Source organism: Balaenoptera acutorostrata, chromosome 1 (assembly GCF_949987535.1).
Source record: "Balaenoptera acutorostrata chromosome 1, mBalAcu1.1, whole genome shotgun sequence".
NCBI classification, from domain to species: domain Eukaryota; kingdom Metazoa; phylum Chordata; class Mammalia; order Artiodactyla; family Balaenopteridae; genus Balaenoptera; species Balaenoptera acutorostrata.
In genome coordinates this window covers 22,852,512-22,875,895 of record NC_080064.1, presented here as the reverse complement: position 1 = coordinate 22,875,895, position 23,384 = coordinate 22,852,512, and the positions used below count along the sequence as shown (strand labels likewise).

The 23,384-nt window shown below is 48.9% G+C and overlaps 1 protein-coding gene across 1 annotated transcript in view; it reads right to left on the bottom strand.

The window, feature by feature from the left end:
• Positions 1 to 2,296: 2,296 nt before the first annotated feature.
• OPRD1 (opioid receptor delta 1) overlaps positions 2,297 to 23,384 on the bottom strand; it is a 36,051-nt gene continuing 14,963 nt past the window's right edge. Inside the window, exons 2-3 of the mRNA XM_007170618.3 lie at positions 5,460 to 5,809; positions 2,297 to 2,958 (exon numbers count right to left, since the gene is read on the bottom strand). Of these exons, the coding sequence (XP_007170680.2) occupies positions 2,417 to 2,958; positions 5,460 to 5,809 (892 nt within the window). The 3' untranslated portion in view covers positions 2,297 to 2,416. The remainder of the gene's footprint in view (positions 2,959 to 5,459; positions 5,810 to 23,384) is intronic.

The window sequence follows — 23,384 nt, the reverse complement described above, 5'->3', positions numbered from 1 at the left end:
TTTCCGAGTCCCAGTGCCCAGTGTACACATGAAGTAGTCAGCCCCTGATGACTCCAAGACAAATTTATATATAAGAAGTGGTAAAAGACAAACAAACAACAACAAAAAAAACCAGGCAGATCTGTTACAGCCACAGGAAATGGCAGTGAGTGGATCCAGAGCAGCCTCAAGACAGGCCTGTCCTAGGAGGGGTTGAAGGGGACACAGTCTTTACATGGAGAAGAAACAGCCCTGGCTCCAATATCACCTCCTTCAGGAGTCTTCCCCGGTTCCTAAATTGTCCCCTTTCTATGACATCTCCACAAGGCACTAGCAGGAGGGGTCCCAAGTGGTAACAAGTGTCCAGGAGTGTGTCCCCTGCCTTGCTGACACCCCGCCATTCAGACACAGAGATCTCTATAGTCCAAGGATCCATTTGGATGGTGAAGGTGGGCTAGGTGGGCTAGGACCCCAGGCCTTGGTAGCTTAGCAGCCTGGATCTGAGTGCTGGGCATGGCCCCACATCTTCCAGGGTCCTAGTAGAGCCATTTCCTGAGGGAAGGAAATTCCCAGGTCTGGGGCTTCCTGAGAAGGGGACTATGCTTTGCCCACTAAGGGCATCCCTACCCCTAATGTGTCCAAAGCCCACTTTGGTGCCTAAGTGCCAAAGCCCCTGAATGCTAGCTCAGCCCCTGCTGGAGTGACAGCCTCCCAGACAGCGGAAAGGCTTTTGTTCCAAGGAAATGACTGTCAAAGGGAAAAGAGGTATATCGTTTCTTTTTTTTTTTTCTGTTTGAGACAAAGACGTCAATTTCTTTCCATCTGTCCCAAAAAGGGAAGAAAATTAAATTTGTTTTTACAAAGATGTCAGCACACTGCTTCAGTAGGGATTCAGGGTTGTGTGACAGAGACAGTGCCGGGGAGAGAGGGGAGAGAGGTGGGGAGGTGGGGAGATGAAGCATGCGGGAGGCACAGGGAACAGGCCAGACCCTAATACTGGGGGGAAGCAAAGACCTGGCAGTGGCTGAATAAAATGCCAAACAAACAAAGAGAAAAACTTCTATGCCTAGCTCTGGTGGACCTCGCCCTTCGCAGCTTGAAGGGGGCAGCTCGAGCAGGTGGGGGACCTGGGGCCGCACACTGATGCTGGCACTGCAGTTATAAAAGTCTTCTTCCCCCCAGTTCCTTCGAAGTCAGGTCCCGGGGAGGGGATGTGCTTCCACTTCACTGGACATGTTGAGTGCAGCCAGATGTTGGGAGGAGGGAGAGAGGATTTCCTGGAGGTTCTTATCAAGGCGCCAGAGACTGAGAGAAGGAAAATTCCACCCTGGTGCTACAGATGCCCCCGCCCAGTCCCAGGTGCCATTTACAATCACGGAGCTCTAACTAGTGTGGACCTCTGTCCTCCAGCACCTGGGCCAGAGAAGCCAGGGCCGTGGGGATCCCCAAAGCATCTGCCCTCCAGCTTGAGGACCTAACCTCAAAGCAGAAGCCCCCTCTCTCTGCCACCCCCACCAGCCCTCGGCACAGAGGCCGACTGGCAACTCTGGTTTTGGATCCGCAGGCCCTCCCTACTCCTTCCTGTTGGGACCCTACCCCATCTGAGGCGCTGTCCTGCTACCCTATCCTGGAGCCTCTGTCCTTGCTCCACTGTCTCATGCCAAGCCTCACAGGGACACAGTGCTGGAGACACTACTTCGATGCGGGGCATCCCTGCCCATTCCAGGGAAACGACTGTCAAGGAGAGAAAAGGTAGAGTGTTTCTATTTTATTTTCTCTTTGTTTATAAAGATGCCAAGTTGGACCTGGACAACTCGGCAAGCCCCGCCTCTTTCTGGAACTCGGGGTTGGTACTCTACCGCAAATTGAGGCCGCATGCCCTGCACACAGGCCCTATCTCGTGGCCCAATCTGGAGCTGTAGACGCAGCCTCGCTGTCCTGTCCTTCGACTCACCCCCAGAAGGGGCCCCTCCCCACCACACAGAGGCCCAATCTTGAAGCTCAATTCCACCGTCCTCACTACTTCCCCTCCTTGGTCCTGGGCCCGGTCTCAGGCCAGACCCCAATTCCTGCAAGCCCAGCTGCAATTAGAACCCGTGGCTGTCTCGAGGTTGAGGCCCCGCCCCCCGCGCGGGGGCCCCGTCTAGGCGCCCAATCCTAGAGCAACAGGTCCCACTCCCCTAGGCTCGCTAGCTTCCCCAGCCCAACCCAAAGCCTTTGACCTTGAGCTCAGCCTAGAGGCACCGCCCCACCATCCTCCCCCCGCCCCCCCCCTTCCTCCCCAGACCAGAGGTCCACCCCACTGCAGGGGCCCCATCTCCAGACCAGCGGCCCCCTTCCGCCCCACTCTGCGTCGCGGCGCCCGCCCCCGTTAGAACTCGGCATGACCGCCACCGGGTCACTCCGGAGGGGCGCGCGGCGGGCCGGCCCGACGGGGTCAGGCGGCGGCGCCACCGCCGGGACCGTCGGACAGGGTGCAGGCGGTGACCCGATCGCGGGCAGTAGCTTCGCGGGCGCGGCCAAAGCTGCCGGGTTCCGGGCGGCCGCAGGGCGTGCGGCAGAGCTGGCGGAAGCAGCGCTTGAAGTTCTCGTCGAGGAAGGCGTAGAGCACGGGGTTGAGGCTGCTGTTGGCGTAACCGAGCGCGATGCACAGGTGCAGCGCGGCCACCACGAGCGGGTCGCGGCGGTCGATGTCCACCAGCGTCCAGACGATGACGAAGATGTGGATGGGGGCCCAGCACACCACGAAGGCGCCCACCACCACCAGCACCATGCGCGTGATGCGCCGCAGACTGCGGTCCTTCTCCTTGGAGCCAGAGAGCAGGCGCACGCTGCGCAGGCGCAGCAGCATGAGGCCGTAGCAGACGGTGATGACGAGGATGGGCACAACGAAGGCGAAGAGGAACACGCAGATCTTGGTCACCGTGTCCCAGTACCAGCTAGGGCTGGGGAACTGGAGCATGCACACCACTGCCCCGTCTAGGCCGGGGAAACAAGGAAAGACAGTGGGTGAGGGGCTCGTGGGCCTAAGGACCTTGCCTCCCTGCTCGCCCACCCTTCTCGGCTTAGTCAAGCCCCACTGCCTCCTCCTGGCCTTTTCTCAAGGTGATTCTTCTACCCGGAATGTCCTCCATCACTTCTGCACTTGGTGAACTCCTACTCATCCTTCAAGACCTCAGCAGGATTGGCCCTAACCTAGGAGTTCTGCTTTCTATATTCTCTCCCAGTCCCTTTATCAGCCTCTATGTACATGGGCAGCAGTGACATATCAGCCTCTGTGTACATGGGCAGCAGTGATATAATGATAATGATATAATTTAGCCCAAGCCCACTAAATGACAGTCAGTCATTATGATAACTGAAAACACCCCACACATTTCCAAAGTAGCTCCAATGGGGAAAATATTGCTAGGATTGACTGAGAGAGCATGAGTTAAGAGCAGGGCTCAGGCCCTGCTGTGTGATGTGACCTTGGGCAAATTATTGAACCTCTACCAGAGCTCCCATAAAGTGGGACTAACAACAGTACCTAAACTCATAGGGTTGTTGTGAGGATTAAATGGGCCATGGCATGGAAAGCATTTAGCACAGTGGGGTTCAAGCACTTGGTGCACTTACAGGGCCAAGGAGCAGAAACATGTGGGAGTCCGGGGGTCAGAGCTAGGGCCAAGGAGGCAGATGTCAGCTTAATGTCAAGAACTTTCTGACTGCCACACTTGTCCAAAGATAAGAGGGGCACCTAGGATGGAATGAGCTCCCTGCTCCGGGAGTGTGGGCTTGGGCTGGATGAGCACCTCAGGGGACGTTCTGGGATTCAGATACAGGGCTGAGGCTAGCCCAGGGGACTTCCAGGACCTCTTGGGATTCTGGAATCTGAGGACCCACCCAGTGGACTTGGAGCCTGAGAGTTGTAAGAAAAGGGCTGGGATCCACAGACAGAGTGGGTCCACAGGACATTAGGCTGGCAGGACCCCCACCAATGACTGAACCCAAGGACTTCATTGTACAGATGGCAGAAGCAGGCCCAGAGAGGAACAGCACTTGTCCAAGGTCACACAGCAAGTGGCTTACAGAACTGAGTGCCAATGACACACACTGGGGGAGTGTATGTGTATGTGTAAGAGAGTGTGTGTGTGGGGGGGTTGGGGATGAGGAGGCCCATCTGGCCTGGCCCCAGGAGGGCTGCAGTTAATGGCCTGTAAACTGAAGGCTGAGAGTGAGGGCCCAGCTGGTGAGTCAAGTCTAATCACCCAGAGACTATATAAGGCACCAGGAGGTCTACCCTTGTGAGAGTGGAGGGTGGCCAAGAAACCGCCCACCAAGCCTGTTCCCTCTCCTACCACAACACAAACCTTCACCCCAGCAGCCAAAAGGAGCAACAGATATGGGGGCAGGAACCTTGGGTTCTAGGCCAGATTCTACCAAATGTCTGGCTATGTGACCCTAAGTAAACCACCTGACCTCTCTGATTCTGTTTTCTTTCGGTCCTATGGAGGTAGGAGTCCCTGCCTTGTCTATCTCACAGGCTTAATCATTCTGATAGCTGCTACTTATTGGGCCTTGACAATGAGCCAGGCCTTGTCCTAAGTCTTTTACACATATAACCTCATTTAATCTTTTCAACACTCCATGACAGAGTGTGGATCAGACAGGTTAGTGACCAGTGTCTTTGGCACCCTGCTAAACTACTTTTCCCACTTACATCAAGTAGGGGTCATGTGACCAGCCATCACCAGGAAGTGATGCACCCTGACATTTAAAAGTGGTTGTGCTTCCTCACCACTCCCATATTCATCTGCTGGCCAGATGCCAGCACACTGCATCCAAAACCATCATTTGGAGCCTGGATCCCTGAATGACTGTGTGGAATAAAGCCCCTCCTCCGCTTACTCACACTGGATTGTGATGTGAGTGAGAAACTTCTACTGTGTTAAGCCTTGGAGCTTTGGAGATTGTTACAGCAGCCATCCTGACTGATACAGGTGGTTACTGTACTAATTATCATTTTACTCTGAGGAAATGCACCTGTCATTCTGTGCAGGCCATTCTCTAGGCCTTGCTTTGGTCATCTGGGGCAACGGGGTGGACGGGGATTTGGGATGGGATTGCAGATCTTGTGGCCCGCACTGCTCACTGGTCAGTGACACCCTCACCCCACTGGCTATCCATCCATCTCCCTAAAGGTCAGTCATCCGCACATCTAGCCATCTGTAATCCCATTTATAAACTTCCTTTGGCCAGCGACCCATATGACCACCGACCAGTCATGCAGCCTCACAACAGTCCACCATTCACATTCCCATTGGTTGACTATTCACAGTCCCACTGGCCAGGCATCCACACTTTCACTGATCAGCAATCCATACTTCCATTGGTGAGCCACTTACACCCACCCTGGTAAGTGGCCTGCGAACCCACGGAGGCCCGTGAGCTGCCTCCTGTGGTCAGTGACCTGTACCAAGGCTCCCTCCCTCACTCACCCCGGGGGCGGGTCACAGCCATGACCATGATGGGTACACCAACACCCGAGGCCAGGACCCAGATGCAGATGTTGATCAGCTTGGCCTTGGCAGGTGTGCGTAAGTCCAGGGCCTTGACAGGGTGGCAGACGGCAATATAGCGGTCGACACTCATCATGGTGAGAGTGAAGATGCTGGTGAACATATTGTAGTAGTCAATGGAGAGCACAACCTTGCAGAGCAGTTCCCCAAAGGGCCACGTCTCCATCAGGTACTTGGCACTCTGGAAGGGCAGTGTGCTGGTGGCCAGTGCGTCTGCCAAGGCCAGGTTGAAGATGTAGATGTTGGTGGCCGTCTTCATCTTCGTGTACCTTAAAAGGAAGTGCATTTGTAATTTTTCCATTTCACAGATTTCAGTTCCACACGAAACTCAGGGAGGGGAAATGACTTGCCAAACATCACACAAAAGGTCAGGGGCAGAAGTGGGACTAGAACCCGGAACTATCTGATTCAGCATCACTCCTTTCCACTATAACAGATGCAAAAGGAGTTCTCCGGCAGGGGGTAACTTTGGCAGGAGGTATTGGAGGAAAAACCCTTATCTTCCCAGGGGTTCTAAGCAATATGGTTAAAGATAAAGCTGGGCTCCAGAGGAAAACAGGTCTAGGTCCTAATTCTACCTCTACTATTTATTAGCTGAGTGACTCTAGACTAGTAACTTGAACTCTCTAAGCCTCAGTGTCCATAACTGTAAAAAAAGGGTGATACTTTTACCAACCTCATAGGGTTGTTATAAAATTTAATGAGATGATATAGCATTTAGCACTGAGCTCAAAGCATGGTAAGTGCTCAGTATGTGATAGCTGTTATTATTCTTCATATATAAGAATGAAGCTGGGGGCTAGACCAGAGTGACCTGACCCTCTGGCCTCTGCCACTGACCTGGCCTTTTGGGAATATGACTAGCCAGCTCCAAGGAAGCCAGGGCAAACTGGCTGGGGCCTTAGACTGCCTGGGTATTCTCCATGGTAGACCAGGGCTCCCAGTCTATGGTCCCATCCAGACCATCTTATCCCCAGGTAGCTGGACTCACCCAGCTGTGGGGAAGGGGAGCAGGTGACAGAGTCACACATCTGACCCAGGGCATGAGCCCAGGTGTCCAACAGATGTCTGCAACAAGCTGGGCACCCAGAGTTCCGCAACGTCCCTCCATGCTCTACGCTGCCGCCCAGCTGCCTGCACTACAGCTGACCCCTTGTCGGGCCAACATTTATAGTCACAACGCCTGTGTACCAGGGCCTGGGCTGGGCACCGGATAGCCTGGAGGAGGCTAAATACACTGAAATAGACCATCCCCGTGCAGTGTGAGCATCACAGAAACACATGCACACTGAGGCAGGGATAAGGATGCCTTTCATGCCCCTGGAATGATCTGAGAAACCCAGGGAAGGGTTGCATGAGCAACTCCTCACATTTCAGAGCAGGAAGAGCCCTGAGAGATTGAGGGGAAGTGATTTTACTACCGTGTGGTCCAAGGACTCCCAAAGGAATTACCGGAAGAGCCTGTGAGAAGTGCAAATTCCTGGACCCCACCCCAGACGTTCTCAATATTTTTTTTTTTGGAGGGGGGACCATGCGCAGCATGTGGGATCTTTGCTCCCCAACCAGGGATCGAACCCATGCCCCCTGCATTGGAAGCGCAGAGTCTTAACCACTGGACCACCAAGGAAGTCCCGTTCTCAATCTTAATCTCTGGAAATCAGGCCCGGGAATCTTCATCTTTAACAAGACAGCACACACACACACACACACACACACACACACGATTCTCACGGAGTTTAGTTTGAGAAACAGTATGTAGCCTAAAGCCCACACGGGGGAGAGACGGGAAACTGACCCAAGGTCACAGAGCGACAGCGGCAGAACCAAGGTGAGAACTTGGACCTCCCGGCTCCCAGACAGTGCTCTCTCCACCCTCCACCAAGGGTGGAAGCACGCTGTGTGCCTCTACTCCTCCGGGCCGGAACCCCCCTGACACCATGCCGAGCCCGGGGCACCCAGGATGAGCACACCCAGTGTGTTTTGAATGACTGAACGAACTCATATCAGCTAAGGCTGTTCCTTCATGAAGGGACTGATTTTTTTGGTTAAAAAAAAAAAATTGACTCCTTCATGGTCCTCCAGGGCCAGCATCTGTCCCACTCCCTCCCCAAATAACTGTCATCTGCCCTGGGCTGGAGAAGCAAAAAGTTTTGCTCGGAGACAGCAGAACTGCAAGTCCCGGGAAGTCTGCCTTCAGCGGGTGCAGGAACAGCTGTGTGGGAGGCCGCCTCAACCCCACAGCTGACTTGTCTAATTTCACTTCTTTTACGCAGAACAATCAGAGGCTGTTCTTTGCCGGCTATTTTGATTTGGGAAGGATCCTTCAATTCCCAGAGGGGGCTGGGACGCTGGGAAGCGGGTGATGAGGCTGCTGTAGCTGGTCCAGGCAGGGCTGAGGCACAGCCGACTCTGGCAGGCGGGGCCCCAGCAGACGGAGAGGGAGGCCTCCCCTCACAGGCCGCCCCACCACCCCCACGGCTCACCGGCTGCCAAGCCCCGTCCTCCTCCCCTCCTCAGGCAAATCCTGCCACTCTCTGGCTCTCAGCCCCGTAGGGCCTCCCCAAAGTTCCTCCACATTCCACAAACTGGCCCTGACCACCTCTTGGGTCTCAGCTCCCAGAACCTTCCCCCTGACGGATGTGCCCCTCACCCCCGATCCCGGCCTCTCTGCTGTTCCTTGGACACGTCAAGCCCATCCCACCTCAGGGCCTCCAGACTGCTGCTCGCTCAGCCTGGAACCCTCATCCTCCAAATTTTGCCTGGCTTGTTCCTTCACTTAATTCAGGACTCTATTCAAATATCTCCTCCTCAGAGAAGCTGCCCTGCCCTCTCTATCTTAAGTACCCTCTCTTCCCTCTCTTTACGCTGCTTCCTTCTTCTTTACAGCACGAACCACCACCTGACTTTCTCTTCTTTTCTCTCCCTTTGCCTCTCTCGCCCACGTAAGCTCCCTGAAGGCAGGGCACTTTGCCCATTTCGTTCCCTGCTGTATCGTCAGGCCTACTAATGGTACCTGGCAAATAGCAGGCTCTCAATAGACATTTGTGGTCCAGATGTCTTAGTCCAAGCCCCCTCAGTTCTCACGGGAACCATCACAGCAGGCTCCCTGCCCCACCCTTCATCCTCCACATGAAAAGGTAGATTTTCGCAGGCAGATTGGACTCTACCGCTTACAATCCTTCCATGGCTCCCCACTGCCATCTGGATAAAAACCAAACTCCTCACACTGGCATTCCATCTGGGTAGCCTCCCTTCCCACTGTGCCTGCCCATCATGTCCAGCCACGTCTGTGGTTCCCTCAGATGCTCGTTCATTCTAGCAAGCCCTCCCTCCTAAGAGACAGCCACTGTGATGGTTTGGCAGGAATCCTTCCAAACCGCATATATGTGGTTTCTGCCAATGTAATACAATTACCTAGTGTTACAGTACGATAATGAAAACACTTGCCCCTCTGCCCTACCCCATCCTCAATTCTCTGTCCTGCTCACCAGAGGCAACCACTTTTAATGTTTTTAATTGTTTTTCTAGTGATTATCTCCATAATTCTAAATAATATGCTTAAATGTCTATTTCTTTTTTTTTTTTTTTTTATTTATTTATTTATTTATTTATTTATTTATTTTTGGCTGTGCTGGGTCTTCGGTTCGTGCGAGGGCTTTCTCTAGTTGCGGCAAGTGGGGGCCACTCTCCATCGCGGTGCGGGGACCGCTCCTCATCGCGGTGCGCGGGCCTTTCACTATCGCGGCCCCTCCCGCTGCGGGGCACAGGCTCCAGACGCGCAGGCTCAGCAGCTGTGGCTCACGGGCCCAGCCGCTCCGCGGCATGCGGGATCTTCCCAGACCAGGGCTCGAACCCGTGTCTCCTGCATTAGCAGGCAGATTCTCAACCACTGCGCCACCAGGGAAGCCCATAAATGTCTATTTCTTGATGTATCTATTTTAGACAGTACCTGTTGAAGTCTGTATTCGGTTAAGCCAGGCTATGCAGCAGTAACAGACAATCCCAAAATCTCAGTGGCTTAACACAAAAAAAGCTTTATTTCTTACCCTTGCAGAATCCATTCAGTGTCTCCAGCACAACCATATTCCATGAGGCAATTCCAGCCTGCTTCAATCTTGTGGCTCTGTTATCTTAACCCAAGGCCTCCTTGGCCACCACAAAGAAGGGACAGCCACAGGGTCATCTAAGCTTCATTCTAGCTGCAAGACAGTACTTTCACCTGAAGCTGACTGACCAGAACTAGTTATATGGCCCCACCCAATTGCAAGGGGTTGAGAAGTAAGTAGTCTTTCATGTGCCCAGAAGGAGGGAGAACCAAATATTAGTGAACACTACTAAGATCCTCCACAACCCTCTAATATGGTAGATGAGGATTAACTCTCTTACACTACACAACTTCCTCTCTCCATCCTCCCAATATAGTTCTACCACACTTTAAAAATTTTTAGCTAAATTGATATTCAGGGTTTACTTTTTTTCAGGGTTTATATTCTTTTTTTTTCTTTTAAGCTTTTTTTTTTTTTTTAATTTTAGGCTGTGTTGGGTCTTCGTTGCTGTGCGCAGGCTTTCTCTAGTTGCGGCGAGGGGGCGCTGCTCTTCATTGCGGTGCGCAGGCTTCTCATTGCGGTGGCTTCTCTTGTTGCGGAGCACGGGCTCTAGGCACATGGGCTTCAGTAGTTGTGGCTCGCGGGCTCTAGAGCGCAGGCTCAGTAGTTGTGGCGCACAGGCTTAGTTGCTCTGCGGCATGTGGGATCTTCCCCGACCAGGGCTTGAACCCATGTCCCCTGCATTGACAGGCGGATTCTTAACCACCGAGCCACCAGGGAAGCTCCACAGGGTTTACATTCTTATGACTTTGTAGATACTGTCCACTGAGCCAAAAGGCATGCTATAGTTACATTTATTTTCTAGTACTGATTTTTGTTTTTCCCGGAGTTAATAATTATCTCTTTTTTTCATTTGCTTAGTTCTGTGTACATATTGATAAATCTCTTCAAACACTCCAGCAGACCCATAAAATGCCTTTTCCATGCAGTCACATAATCTATCAGTTCCTTTTGTTTTTCTAGTGAATCCACTTCCTGGAGCTTCCCTCCTCCCCTTTCAATCTGGGACTGGTTGCTTTCTAGACAAGCTGCACACCTGTTTCCTGGCTACAAGTCTTTTTATCTTGGTTTATGCCCTTATTTTAGTGGAGCATATCCTCTCTAGTCATTTCCTAAGAAAGGGCACATAGGAAGTAAAACTTTTACACCCTTGCATGTCTGAAAATGTCTTTCTTCTATCCTCACTTCTGATTTCATTCATTCTACACAAAAGAGTAGATTGGAAATCATTTTGCCTCAGAAAATTGAAGGCATGGCTCCCTCATCTTCTAGTTTCTAGTGCTGTCACTGAGGTATCTGAAACGATTCTGATTCCTGATGTTTTGTATGTGATCTGTCCTCCCCACCCCTGAAACTTTTAGGACCTTCTTTTTATTCCCAGTATTCTGACATTTGTGATGATGTGCCTTAGGATGGCTCTTTTTCATTTTTATTAGGTCCTCTCAGTCTGAGGTTTATGCCCTTCAGTATACAATGTCCTCTCATCATTTCTTTGATCACTTCCTCCCCTCTGCTTTCTCTGGAATCCCTGGACAATCTGGTAGTCAGATATCGGGTCCCCTGGATTGATCATCTAATTTTCTTATCTTTTTATTTTCCATCGTTTTGGTCCATCTTCTGGGAAATTTCCTTTTCATTACCTCTCAACCCTTCTACTGACTTTTTTAAACTTTGTTTTGTCTCTCATGTTTTATTTTCCCAGTGCACTTTCTTCTCTTATTGTTCCTTTTTGTATAGCATTTATAGCATCTTATTTCATGGATATAATATCTTCTCTACTCTCTCTGAGGATACTAATAATTTTTGTTTTGTATTTTCTTCTGCTCTCTGCATTGTCTATCTGCTTCAAACATTTTTCTTTATTTGTCTGCTTTGGCTTCCCTCTTTTGTCCTGGAGACTTCCTTCAAATATCCTGTGATATGTGACTAAAGGTTGGTCTTTGAGTGAAGCACTAATTAACTAATTGATAGCTCTTGGGGTGGGGGGCTGTCAACTGGTGTGCTTCATTCTACAGGGATTGAATGAAGATCTGGCTTTTACACTAGGAACATTTAAATATCAGTGTCTGTAGGTCTCTTCTTTGGGGCCTTCAGAAGAGAATCCTCCTATTTCCTGCCTGGGGAGCACAATTCTGGCTGTCAGGATTCTGGTCAGCTGTCAGAGCTGGAGAAGGGGTCTGGGAAACCTCCATTTTTTTCCTTTGGTATCTCACTCTGACCCTTTCTGTGTCTACTGGTCCCAAGTTCAGTTCCTCCAGGTTAACTTCTCCAAGGAAAAAACCCTGACCACCTGCAGAGCGGAAGGGTGGCCACCTGGCTGTGCAGGGTACAAGGGATGGGGGACTAAGGGTCTCACTGCTCTCTCTATAGGTAATCAATTCCCTGCCCCTGTTTTCAGCCCCACACCTCACCCCTTCTTAGCCTGTTCCTCCTCTTTGAATTGCTTTTCATCATCCAAATATGTGTTGCCATACCTTAAAGAACATAAACTGAGACACAAGAGATGAAGTGACTTTGCCCAAGGTCACATGGCCAATAAGTGGCAGAGCTGGTATTTAACTCAGGAAGTCTAGGGCCAACACCTGGTAATGACTTTGCTATTCTGCCCCTCCATGATTGTTACCTTCCTTCCTCCTCCACATCCCAAAAAGTCAAGGAATGTGAGCTTATTATAAGCTGAGGTTTGTTCACTCATCCAACAGGTATTAATCGAGCAGCTGGTATGTGCCAGGCACTGAGTAACGGATATAGGAGTAAAGATGGCAGTCTGACTTCTTGAAATTTATGGTCTCAGGGAGGGGGCAGACACTGAAAAAATTGCTGCACTTTTTAGGCAGGGGAGTGATGTGGTTTGATTTATGTGTGTTTCTCAAAAGATCATGCTGACTACTGTGTGGAGGCTAGTTGTAGGGCAGAGCAAGAATGGGTGAGAGAATGAATTTCTTAGGAAGATAAATTATTTATTTCCCCACATCTCAAAATCCTACTGTTGGTCTCTAATTCCTTTTTTTTTTTCCTATTTCAAAAAGTTGTAGATATGACATTAGACCCTTATATTATACCATATTTTAAAAATAACTCAAAATGGATATAAGACCTAAATGTAAGAGCTAAAACAATAAAACTCTTAGAAGAAAACATAGAGGGAAAGTTTCGCGACACTGGATTTGGCAGTGACTTCTGGGATATGACACCAAAAGCACAGGCAACAAAAGAAAAAATAGATAAACTGGACTACATCAAAAGTTAAAGTTCTTGGGGCTTCCCTGGTGGTGCAGTGGTTAAGAATCCGCCTGCCAAGGCAGAGGACATGGGTTCAAGCCCTGGTCCGGGAAGATCCCACATGCCGCGGAGCAACTAAGCCCATGTGCCACAACCACTGAGCCTGAGAAAAGCTCAGCACCACCAGAGAAAACCACCAGAGAAAAGCGCAGCAACAAAGACCCAACGCAGCCAAAAAATAAAATAAAATGATAAAATAAATAAATTTATTAAAATAAAAAAGCCAAAGCTCTTACGCATCAAAGGACACTATCAACAGAGTGAAAAGGCCACCCACAGAATGGGAGAAAATATTTGCAAATCACATATCTGATAAGGGGTTAATATCCAGAATATATAAAGAACTCCTACCACTCAACAATATAAAAGCAAACAACTGGATTTAAAATATGGGTAAAGGACTTGAACAGACATTTCTCTAAAGATATTCAAATGACCAATAAGCACATGAAAAGATACTCAACATCGGGCTTCCCTGGTGGTGCAGTGGTTAAGAATCCACCTGCCAATGCAGGGGACACGCGTTCGAGCCGTGGTCCGGGAAGTTCCCACATGCCGCGGAGAAACGAAGCCCGTGTGGCACAACTACTGAACCTGCGCTCTAGAGCCCACGAGCCACAACTACAGAAGCCTGCGTGCCTAGAGCCCATGCTCCGCAACAAGAGAAGCCACCACAATGAGAAGCCCACACACTGCAACGAAGAGTAGCCCCCGCTCACCACAACTAGAGAAAGCCTGCAAGCAGCAAAGAAGACCCACCGCAGCCAAAAATAAATAAATAAAATTAATTAATTAATTTTTAAAAATCATATTAAAAAGCTATAAAAAAAAGATACTCAACATCATTAATCATTAGAGAAATGCAAATCAAAACCACAATGATATACCACTTAGGATGGCTACTATTAAAAAAAAAAAAACAGAAAATAACAATTGTTGACGAGGATGTGAAGAAATTAGAACCCTTGTGCACTGTTGGGTGAATGTAAAATGGTGCAGCCACTGTGAAAAATAGCATGGCAATTACTCAAAAAATTGAAAATAGAATTGCTATATGATCCAGCAATTCCACTTCCAGGTATATATCCAAAAGAATTAAAAGTAGGGTCTTGAAGAGATATCTGTACACCCATGTTCAAAGTAGCATCATTCACAATAACCAAAAGGTACCTATTGACGAATGAATGGATAAACAAAATGTGGTCTATACATGCAATGGAACATTACTCAGCCTTAAAAAGGAAGGAAATTCTGACACACGCTACAACATAGATGAGCCTTAAGGACATTGGGCCAAGTGAAATAAGCCACCCACAAAAAGACAAAAACCTCTATGATTCCACTCATATGAGGTACTTAGATTAGTCAGTCATAGCAGCAGAAAGTAGAATGGTGGTTGCCAGGGGCTGGGGGAAGAGGGAAATGGGGAGTTATTATTTAATGGGTACAGAGCCTCAGTTTGAGAAGATAAAAAAAAGTTCTGGAGATGGATGGTGGTGATGGCTGTACAACAGTGTGAATGTACTTAACGTCAGTGAACCGTACACTTAAAAACGGTTAAAATGGTAAAGTTTATGTTATGTGTATTGTACCGCTATAAAAAAAGAAGCTGTGGCTATAATCAAGTGCTCTCACTGTGTCTGTTTTCTAAGCCAGAGAGTTTGGTGAGGGAGTCCTTTAGAGCCACTCGGATCTTAGCTCCTCAACATACTTAGCTGTGTGATCTTGAATATATTACTTCGCCTCTCTGAAGCTGTTTCCCTCATTGGTAATTTCAGTGTAATCATGCTTTTTAGGAGCCAACACATATGAAAGCGTCTAGCTTACTAGCCAGCACACAAACAAGAATTAGCAGCCCTTTTGGGTTTATTTCCCCTGATATTTTTTGCTTTTTTTTCTCATAGAATTCAATCCTCTATGGATTGGACCTAACCCTGGGGGTGAACTCTACTGCCTCTGCAATGCCTTGGGAAGCTCTTTGGTTTTTTTCTAGGTCAAAATCTCCTTTAAGCTCATCTTGAATTCCATAGCCGCTGGGGAATTTGCTCCCAACCATCCTTCTCAGACCCCACGGAGGCTACCCTTATATGAAGCACCAAGTGGTCGACCATATTGGTTTCAGAGCCCTAAATCCAGTCCATCATCTGTCAAACAAGCCCCCCTGGCAGGGAAGAACACAACCACCTCTACCATTTTCCTTCAATTTGATGGCAACCGGGCATGTTCTCTGACTGACGCACAACCCGGGCCACATTAAATCCACGCACGCTCCTGGGTCTCTGGAGAGCTGGGCTTCTCAACCGACAAGGAAGCTCCTAGTAAGAATTTCCTCCCCCAGGCAAAGCCAGGGCAGCGTGCTGACGTCTTAATGCCTGGTGCCCAGAAGAAGGCTGAAACGGTCTCTCCTTTGTACAGGGCCTTGATGGGACTGGTCTGACAGCTTTGGGCGGGTGGTTTGTTTTCTTTAAGCAATATTCTCTGTCTTTTCTTTCATGTACCAGGCACTATGCCAAAAGCAGTGAATGCATGATTTCATTTCATCCTCACTGCAACCCTGAGTGTTAAGACCATGCATGGAATGTCCCCGTTCTACAGAGGAGCTAAGTTAGATGGCTCATACAAAGACACGCGGCTAGGAAGTGACAATGGCAGCATTCAAGCTCAGACTTGGTTTCCAGAGCCCACACTTATAAGCACTCGAGTCTGTACGTCACAGTTCACTGTCCCCCCGCCACCTGCCACCTGCGCTAGCTTATCACACGTTGGCCATGGGGAGGGGGCCAGTCTGGAGGCCGGGACCAAAGGGAGGGAACTGGTCCAGAGGTGGGCTGCCTCCAGAGCCTTCGCCTGTTTTCACACATTCCTCAACCCTGCGAGGGTTTGGAGATCTGCTCACAGCCCAGGCAGGGTCAGGGAGAGACAGACTTACAAACGTCAGAACGATGTCACAGGCACCGCGACGGGGCTCAGTGGGGCAAGGAGGAGAGGTCAATTCAGGACAAAACGTACACCTCTGGTCACAAGGTGGTGGCAACCAGTATTGTGGTACAACAACTACATGCCAGGTCTTTCTCAGGCATGATTTTATGTACTTCTTACACCTGTGTTTTGTTTTTTTAATGGATAATAGACATTTGTTGGACATTGACTCTTTGCCAGGCACTGGGAAAGCATTTCACATCATTTAATCTTCCCAGCACCCCTACAGGTTAGACAGTATTTATCATTCCCGATTTATAGAGAGCAGTAAAGGAACTTGTCCACGGTTGCAGTCAGAGGCTGAGCAGAGATTCAAACCCCGTGCTCTTCCCCGAGACCCCGGTGCCTTGCTCTGGACTTCAGTTTCAGCTTCTCCCCTGAGGACCCAAATTGTGCGCCCCTCACGTATTCTCTTTGATGAGGAAAACATAAGGTCCCGAAGGCGTGGCATTGTCTTGGTCACCACTATGTGCCTGGGACTTCCAGCAGCGCCCAGCTCAGAGCAGGTGCTCAAAACACATCTGTTAGGGAATTCCCTGGCGGTTCAGTGGTTAGGACCGGGCGCTTTCACTGCTGGGGCCCAGGTTCAATCCCTGGTCGGGGAACTAAGATCCTACAGGCACGGCCAAAAAACCAAAAAAACAGAAAACAAACAAAAAAAACACATCTGTTGAATGAATGAACATCAACGTGTCTGTCCTCCACACTAGACTGGGACGTGCTGCAGGCAGGAACCGTGTCCCCTTCATGCTGTGCAGAGAGGACATAGTGTTTACTGGAGGACTCCCTGTGGGACAGAGAGTCAGGAGCACTGATTCTTGGAAGTAACCAGTCACAGACCCAAGAGCTTTGGGACAAATTAGGACAGCTCTTCCTCCCGCCTCCCCCTCTCTCCCTTCCTCCCTTCTATCCTTAACCTGGACCAACCCAGGTCCCCTGAAGGACACCTGGGCCTGACCCTGTCTGCCCTGAATCTGCAGTGACTCAGCTCTGCCACTGCAAAGGGAAATGTTGTCAGATCATTTACCCAAAGCAGCTAATTTGTTTTTAACTAAACTGAGGGGTATTTTTTTTTCCTCTTACGCACAAGAGCTCATGGGGGTCAAAGCCGGGGCAAGAGACCTAAAAACAATAACAGCAACAGCAACAAGCTAAGAGCACCAACCCCCTGTCTGACCAACCTTATAGCACCTTAGGAACCAAATCAAACAAAATGCTTGAGCCTAGATCAAAACTCATTTGGTTCCTAACAGCGTGGACTGCTGGAGCATTTAGAGTTAATTTTATTCCCCAATGTTTTGTGGAATAAAATTAACTCCCCAATGTTTTGTGAGATCTCAGAAATAACAGCTGCTCACTATAAAAGGTCCAAACAATACAGAATCACTTCATAAAGAAAATTTAAAAACCAACATCAATAGTACAGACTATCATTAACAGACAACAGGCAAACACACAGGCCCTGTTTTATATAAATGGGATCTGGTTCTAACATTATTAAATAACCTGTTTCTTTCTTCTCAAAAATATGCTGTGACCATCTTTCTATATCCACAGATACAAATTAATATAATTTTTGGTGACCGATTGTTATTCTAGTTTAGAGGTCAACAGCCTTTTTCTGTAAAGAGCCAGAGAGTAAATAGTTTAGGCTTGGTAGGCCTAAATATTTGATAGGCCTAGATGCATATTCTTCTGTTTCTTGCTTTTGTTCTTCTTTTTTTTTTTTTAACAAGCCTTTAAAAGTGTAAAAACCATCTTTAGCCCAAGGACCATACAAAAACAGACTACAGGCTAGAGCTAGTCTCACTTATAGACACTAAAGCTCCTGAATAGTTACTTAATAAATCCCCCTTTAAAAGACATGTAGGTTGTCTCTGCTTTTTTGTTATTATAAATAATAGTGTGATAAACATCTTTGTGCACACGGATATCTGATGGTTTCCTTGGGGAAAATTCCTAGAACTTCAGAGATAGAAGGAAACTTCACAGTGAGGGCATTCCCTCTGTGGCACTCCAGACAAATGGTTACGCAGCTTCTGCTTGAGTATATCCAGAGACGGGGAACTCACCACCTGTAGGCACAGTCCATCCTATTGTTGGGACCACTCACAGGATAACAAGTTCTTCGTTTTATTTGAGCTGAAAACTGCCTCCTTCTCACCTGGAATCATTTTTCCTGGTTCTGCTCACAGAATCACAGAATCTAAACCTAACCCTTCTCCCTTCCACGTGTTGGAAAATAAAGATATTAACAGTACACAGGGGCTTCCCTGGTGGCATAGTGGTTGAGAATCCGCCCGCCATTGCAGGGAACACAGGCTCGATCCCTGGTCTGGGAAGATCCCACATGCCACGGAGCAGCTAAGCCCGTGCACCACAACTACCTAGCCTACGCTCTAGAGCCCGTGAGCCACAACTACTGAGCCTGCGTGCCGCAACTACTGAAGCCCGCGCTCCTAGAGCCCGTGCTCCACAACGAGAGAAGCCACCACAATGAGAAGCCTGTGCACCGCAACGAAAACCCAATGCAGCCAAAAATAAATAAATAAAATAAATAAATTTATTTAAAAAAAACAAACAGTACACACTTCACCCAGCTATGATGAGACCTGAGTTAGTACAAGTGCTCAGTATGTGTTAGGGGTATGGCTGGTTGGTGAGCTGCCTTCTCACGCCATGTAGCCATTCTTTGGAGCCCTCATCTCGGTTGGGCCTCATGCATTCAAGAGTGTGATTCTCTGAGTAAAAATGATACCACCTTCTAGGTTAAGGGAGGGCCCAAGATGATGCAGGTAAATCACATCACAGGCACTCAGGCCAGGCCTTGTCCCATCTCTCCAGGAAAGTAAGGGAGGCCAAATCCATTTTCTGTGGGATCTATAACCTCAAAGTCATTAATGTAGACACATGTCACAACAGGAAGGGTGGCCTCTGTGGACAAGTTTTCAGGTTTCCGCCCCGTGGCTGGCTGTATTCACCATACCCAGATGTGGCAGGGTGGGGGGGGGGGGGGAGGGTTCTTTTTTTTTTCTTTTTTTACTTGTTTTTCTTTTCTTTTTTTTTTTTCAGATGTGGTTTTTGCGTATTTATTACCTCACTAACATCACTGCTGGTGGAACACCAGTTTAAGCCACACCCCCTGTCACTCATGGTCCCCAGACTGGCCTCCCTAGCTCACAACTTTGTTCCTCTCCTACTTTTTTTATTTGCACCACGTGGCAAGCAGGATCTTAGTTCTCTGACCAGGGATCAAACCGGCACCCCCTGCAGTGGAAGCACAGAGTCTTAACCACTGGACCACCAGGGAAGTCCCCCTCTCTTTCTACTTCTAAGCCATTCCAGAAATTCCCCGCTCCCTGCACCTCCAGCAGATACCGTCACCACCAAGGCTTTAATAACTGTAGTGGGTTGAATGATGGCCCCTAAAAAACAGGTCCACGTCCCAACCTCCAGAACCTGTGAACGTGGTCTTATTTGGAAAAAGGATCTTTACATATGTAATTAAGTTAAGGATCTTGAGACCACCCTGGATTATATGGGTGGGCCCTAACTCTAATGACAAGTGTCTTTGTAAGAGACACACAGCACACAGGGAGAAGAGAAGGCCATGTGAAGATGGAAGCAGAGATTAGAGATAAGAGCGATGCAGTCACAAGCCAAGGACTGCTGGCTCCACCAGGAGCTGAAGAGGAAAGGAAGGATTCGCCCCAAGAGCCCTCAGAGGGAGTGCAGCCCTGAATACACTATTTGGACTTCTGGCCTCCAGAACTGTAAGAGGGTAAACTTCTGTTGTCTTAAGCCATTAAGTTCGTGGTAATGTGTTACGGCAGCTCTAGGAAACTGATACAGTAAAAGCGCAGCCAAGGAGAAGCATGGACTTTGGCACCAGACACACCTAGATTTAAGCCCCAGCTCGACCTCTCACTGTGTGACCTTGGGCGAGTTCTAACTTCTCTGAGCCTCTGTATGCTCCTCTGTGAAGTGGGTATAAGCATCCTACTTCTCGAGGGTGTGGTGAGTGTGGAATGAGTTCATGCCTACGATGTCCCTAGCACACTGCCTGGCACACTCATATCATAGTGGCTTCTCTTCTTGTCCAGATGAGGAAAATGGGCCCAGAATGACCCCTGATGAGCTGCCCTGCAGTCCCAGGCTCCTGACTCCTTTCCTGGCCCTTGGTAACCTACCACCATTGGGGTGGGACACAGAGCCCTGTGCTGGAACTTCAACACTAGAAGAAGCTCTGATCTGTAACACTGAGTTCAAACCTCCTCTCCCACTTTACAGATAGGGAAACTGAGGCCTGGAGAGGGAAAGACAATTGTGCAATGTTACACAGGGTATCGGTTTCCCTGACTTCTGAGAGCCCAAGGTCTTTCTGCTTCTCCAAGCTGCCCTCCCAGGAGCTAAGTCTCAGATGAGGGTTCAAGGTAGCTGAGGCCAAAAAGAAACAGGGGCTCCTATCCAAGGCTTCAGAATTCCTGACAAGGCCCTGGCCTACATTCTATGTCCCTGTGTCCAGTGATTAACCAATGTAGGGTGGGTCCATGGATGGAACTGTTCCCATTACTGTCATCATCTTTGCCACCATCTCCATCACAGCAGCTACACTGACTCAGTGCTTACACAGGCCTGATGTATTCTATTGTGTCCTACCATGACATTTACATAGATTATCTCATTTAATCACTCCAACAACCTTATGAAATTGCTACTATTATCATCTTCATACAGAGGAGGAAAGTGAGCCTTGGAGAGTGTACTGGGTTGAACAGTTGCCCTCAAAATTCATGTCTACTTAGAACCTCAGAATGTGACCTTATTTGGAATTAGGGTCTTGGCGGATGTACTTCATTAAGATGTGGTCATACTAGATTAGGGTGGGCCCTAAATCAAATATGATGCAGAGACACACACAGAGGGACATGGCCATGTGAAAACAGAGGCAAAAACTGGAGTGATACAGCTGCAAGCTCAAGGGATACCAAGGATTGCCGGCAACCACCAGAAGCTTGGCGAGGAAGGATTCTTCCCCAGAGCCTTCAGTGGGAGCATGGCCCTGTTGATTTCAGACTTCTAGCCTCCTGAACTATAAAGAAAACATTTCTGTTGTTTTAAACCACCTAGTTTATGGTAATTTGTTATGACAGCCCTAGGAAACTGATACACAGGGGTTAATCATCTTGACAGCCATGGCCTAAAATACAGAAGCAATGTCTGTTAAAATTGCTCCACTCCACAGCTCTCCCAACATAACAACTTTTTTCATCAGGAATACAGAATGTTGGCACTGAAAGGAAAGATGGCTGATGAGAGTATTTACTGAGCATTTACTATGCGCCAGCTGCCCTGCTAAGGGCCATATGGGTGTTCACTATCCCACTGAATCTACACAACCATCACAGGAGGTGAGCATTATTCTCCCCATTTTACAGGTGAGCAATGTTGAGGCTCAGAGGGATGAAGTAACTTACCCAAAGTCCTGCAGCTGGGAGTGGCAGGGCCTAGGTTAGGACTGGGTTGACTCCAGAACCCAGAGTCCTGACTTCTACCCCATCTTCTCCCTGTCTGTCAAGTTCAACCCCTTTGTTTTACAAATGAAGAAACCAAGGCAGAGCTACAGCAGTGATCCCAAAGGCTCTGCCCACGCTGGGGGATAAACAGTTTAAATAAAACAACTGCCAGCCAACCAGGGTCCAGCTGGGGCTCCCTCTATTTGTAGACAAAGGGTGGTTGCTCTTCTGGCTGGCAAAACAAGCAGGGCTGGGCAGCAAGCGCTGGAAGCTACAACCCTGCCCACCATTTCACGGGAGTGGCGAGAGGCCAGAAATGAAGTAGCTATCTCAGTTTTGGCAAAGCCTGAGGAAGGAAAGTGGTTAATTATAACGAGGCCCAGCGAGTGTGTCACAAGAGAAGATTAAGGACTGGAACAGGCTATACAAGTGGGGAGGCCGACCAGGGCGCGCTCAGCAATAAACAGGGCAGACACCTTGTTCGGTTCAGTTCACGAACCACAACATGCTCATGGGATGCAGGGAAGAGAAGCTCTTCTCCATCGCCCTGGCTCTGCTTCCGGCATAAGGATGGCTGGACCAGGGCATGGGGCAGCCAGACCCAACGGAAGCCCTGAGAAAGCAGATTTCCTTAAGGGTGGCATGTCGGCCCATGGGTCTCTGGAAATAGGACATGTCCCTCCTACAAACACGTACTGACATGCTGCATGAGTGTCAGACCCTAGGCTGGGGCTTCAGCTACAAACAAAGGATGCTCGTTCCACCCCACACCCCCTCATTCGGGGAGAGAGAGAGAAATGAGCGATCAGCGGTTTGAAAAGTGTATGGTCTCTGATGGGGGACACATAGGACACTGTGGGAACACAGAGGAGGCAACAAAGAAGGATCCCTGGAGGAAAGACTTACTAAGCCGAAAAGTAAGGGGTTTCTCTAGAGGAAACAGAGGCCTGAGGTTCCTACATGTCTTCTTTCCCTCTTGTAGTTGGGGGATTTTTATTATAGATCCCAAGAACCCCACAGAGGGAATTTCATTAACAAAGTGCCAACTAGATATTTAAGAAACACTCAGTGATGCCTCCTCAGAGTCAGGGATTGAGCTAGGAAACAGGATAGGAGATGAAGGGGATGCAGTTCCTGCCCTCCAGGAGCCACCAGTGTAAAATGGAAGTCAAACACAGGAACAAGCAATTACACTACAACCAGAAAACACCCACTTTAAGACCATCAATGTTTGTGTGCGTCTCCCCTTTTCCTATATGACAGGCACTGGATGAAGGTACTTGATTTACATCATTGCACTTAATCCTCACAACAAATGATGGTAGTAAGCACTATCACTGCATTTGGCAGACAAGGGGACTCTGAGGCTCAGAGAGGCAGATAAACTTGCCCAAGGTCACACAGCCTATAGGTTGTAGGACCAGGACTCAAGCCCAGGTCTGTCTGACCCTGTGATGGTAATTCATTTTATGTGTCAAAGTGGCTGGGCTACAGTACCCAGTTATTTAATAAAACACTAATCGAGGTGTTGCTGTGAAGGGATGTTGTAGATGACATTAACATCTGCAGTCAGTTGACTTTAAGGAGATTATCCATGATAATGAGGGTCTGCCTTAAGAGCAAAACTGAGGTTTCCCAGAGGAAGAAGAAATTCCTCCTGTCGACCCCAGCATCAGCTCTTGCCTGAGAGTTGCCAGCCTGCCAGCCTGCCCTACAAATTTCAGACTTGCCTAGCCAGACCCCACAATTGCATCAGCCAATTCCTCAAAATATATCTTACTGGTCTTTTTTCTTTTCTGGTAGGACCTTGACTCATACAGAGCCGAAAGCCATGCTCTAGGCTAAGGACGGTGCCAGGAAGCCGCACCATCTCCTCACCCGGAAAAGGACAATGACAACCACCACCACGCTGGGTTGTTTCAGGGGTCCAGTGTGATGAGAGGCAGCGTGATCAAATGGAG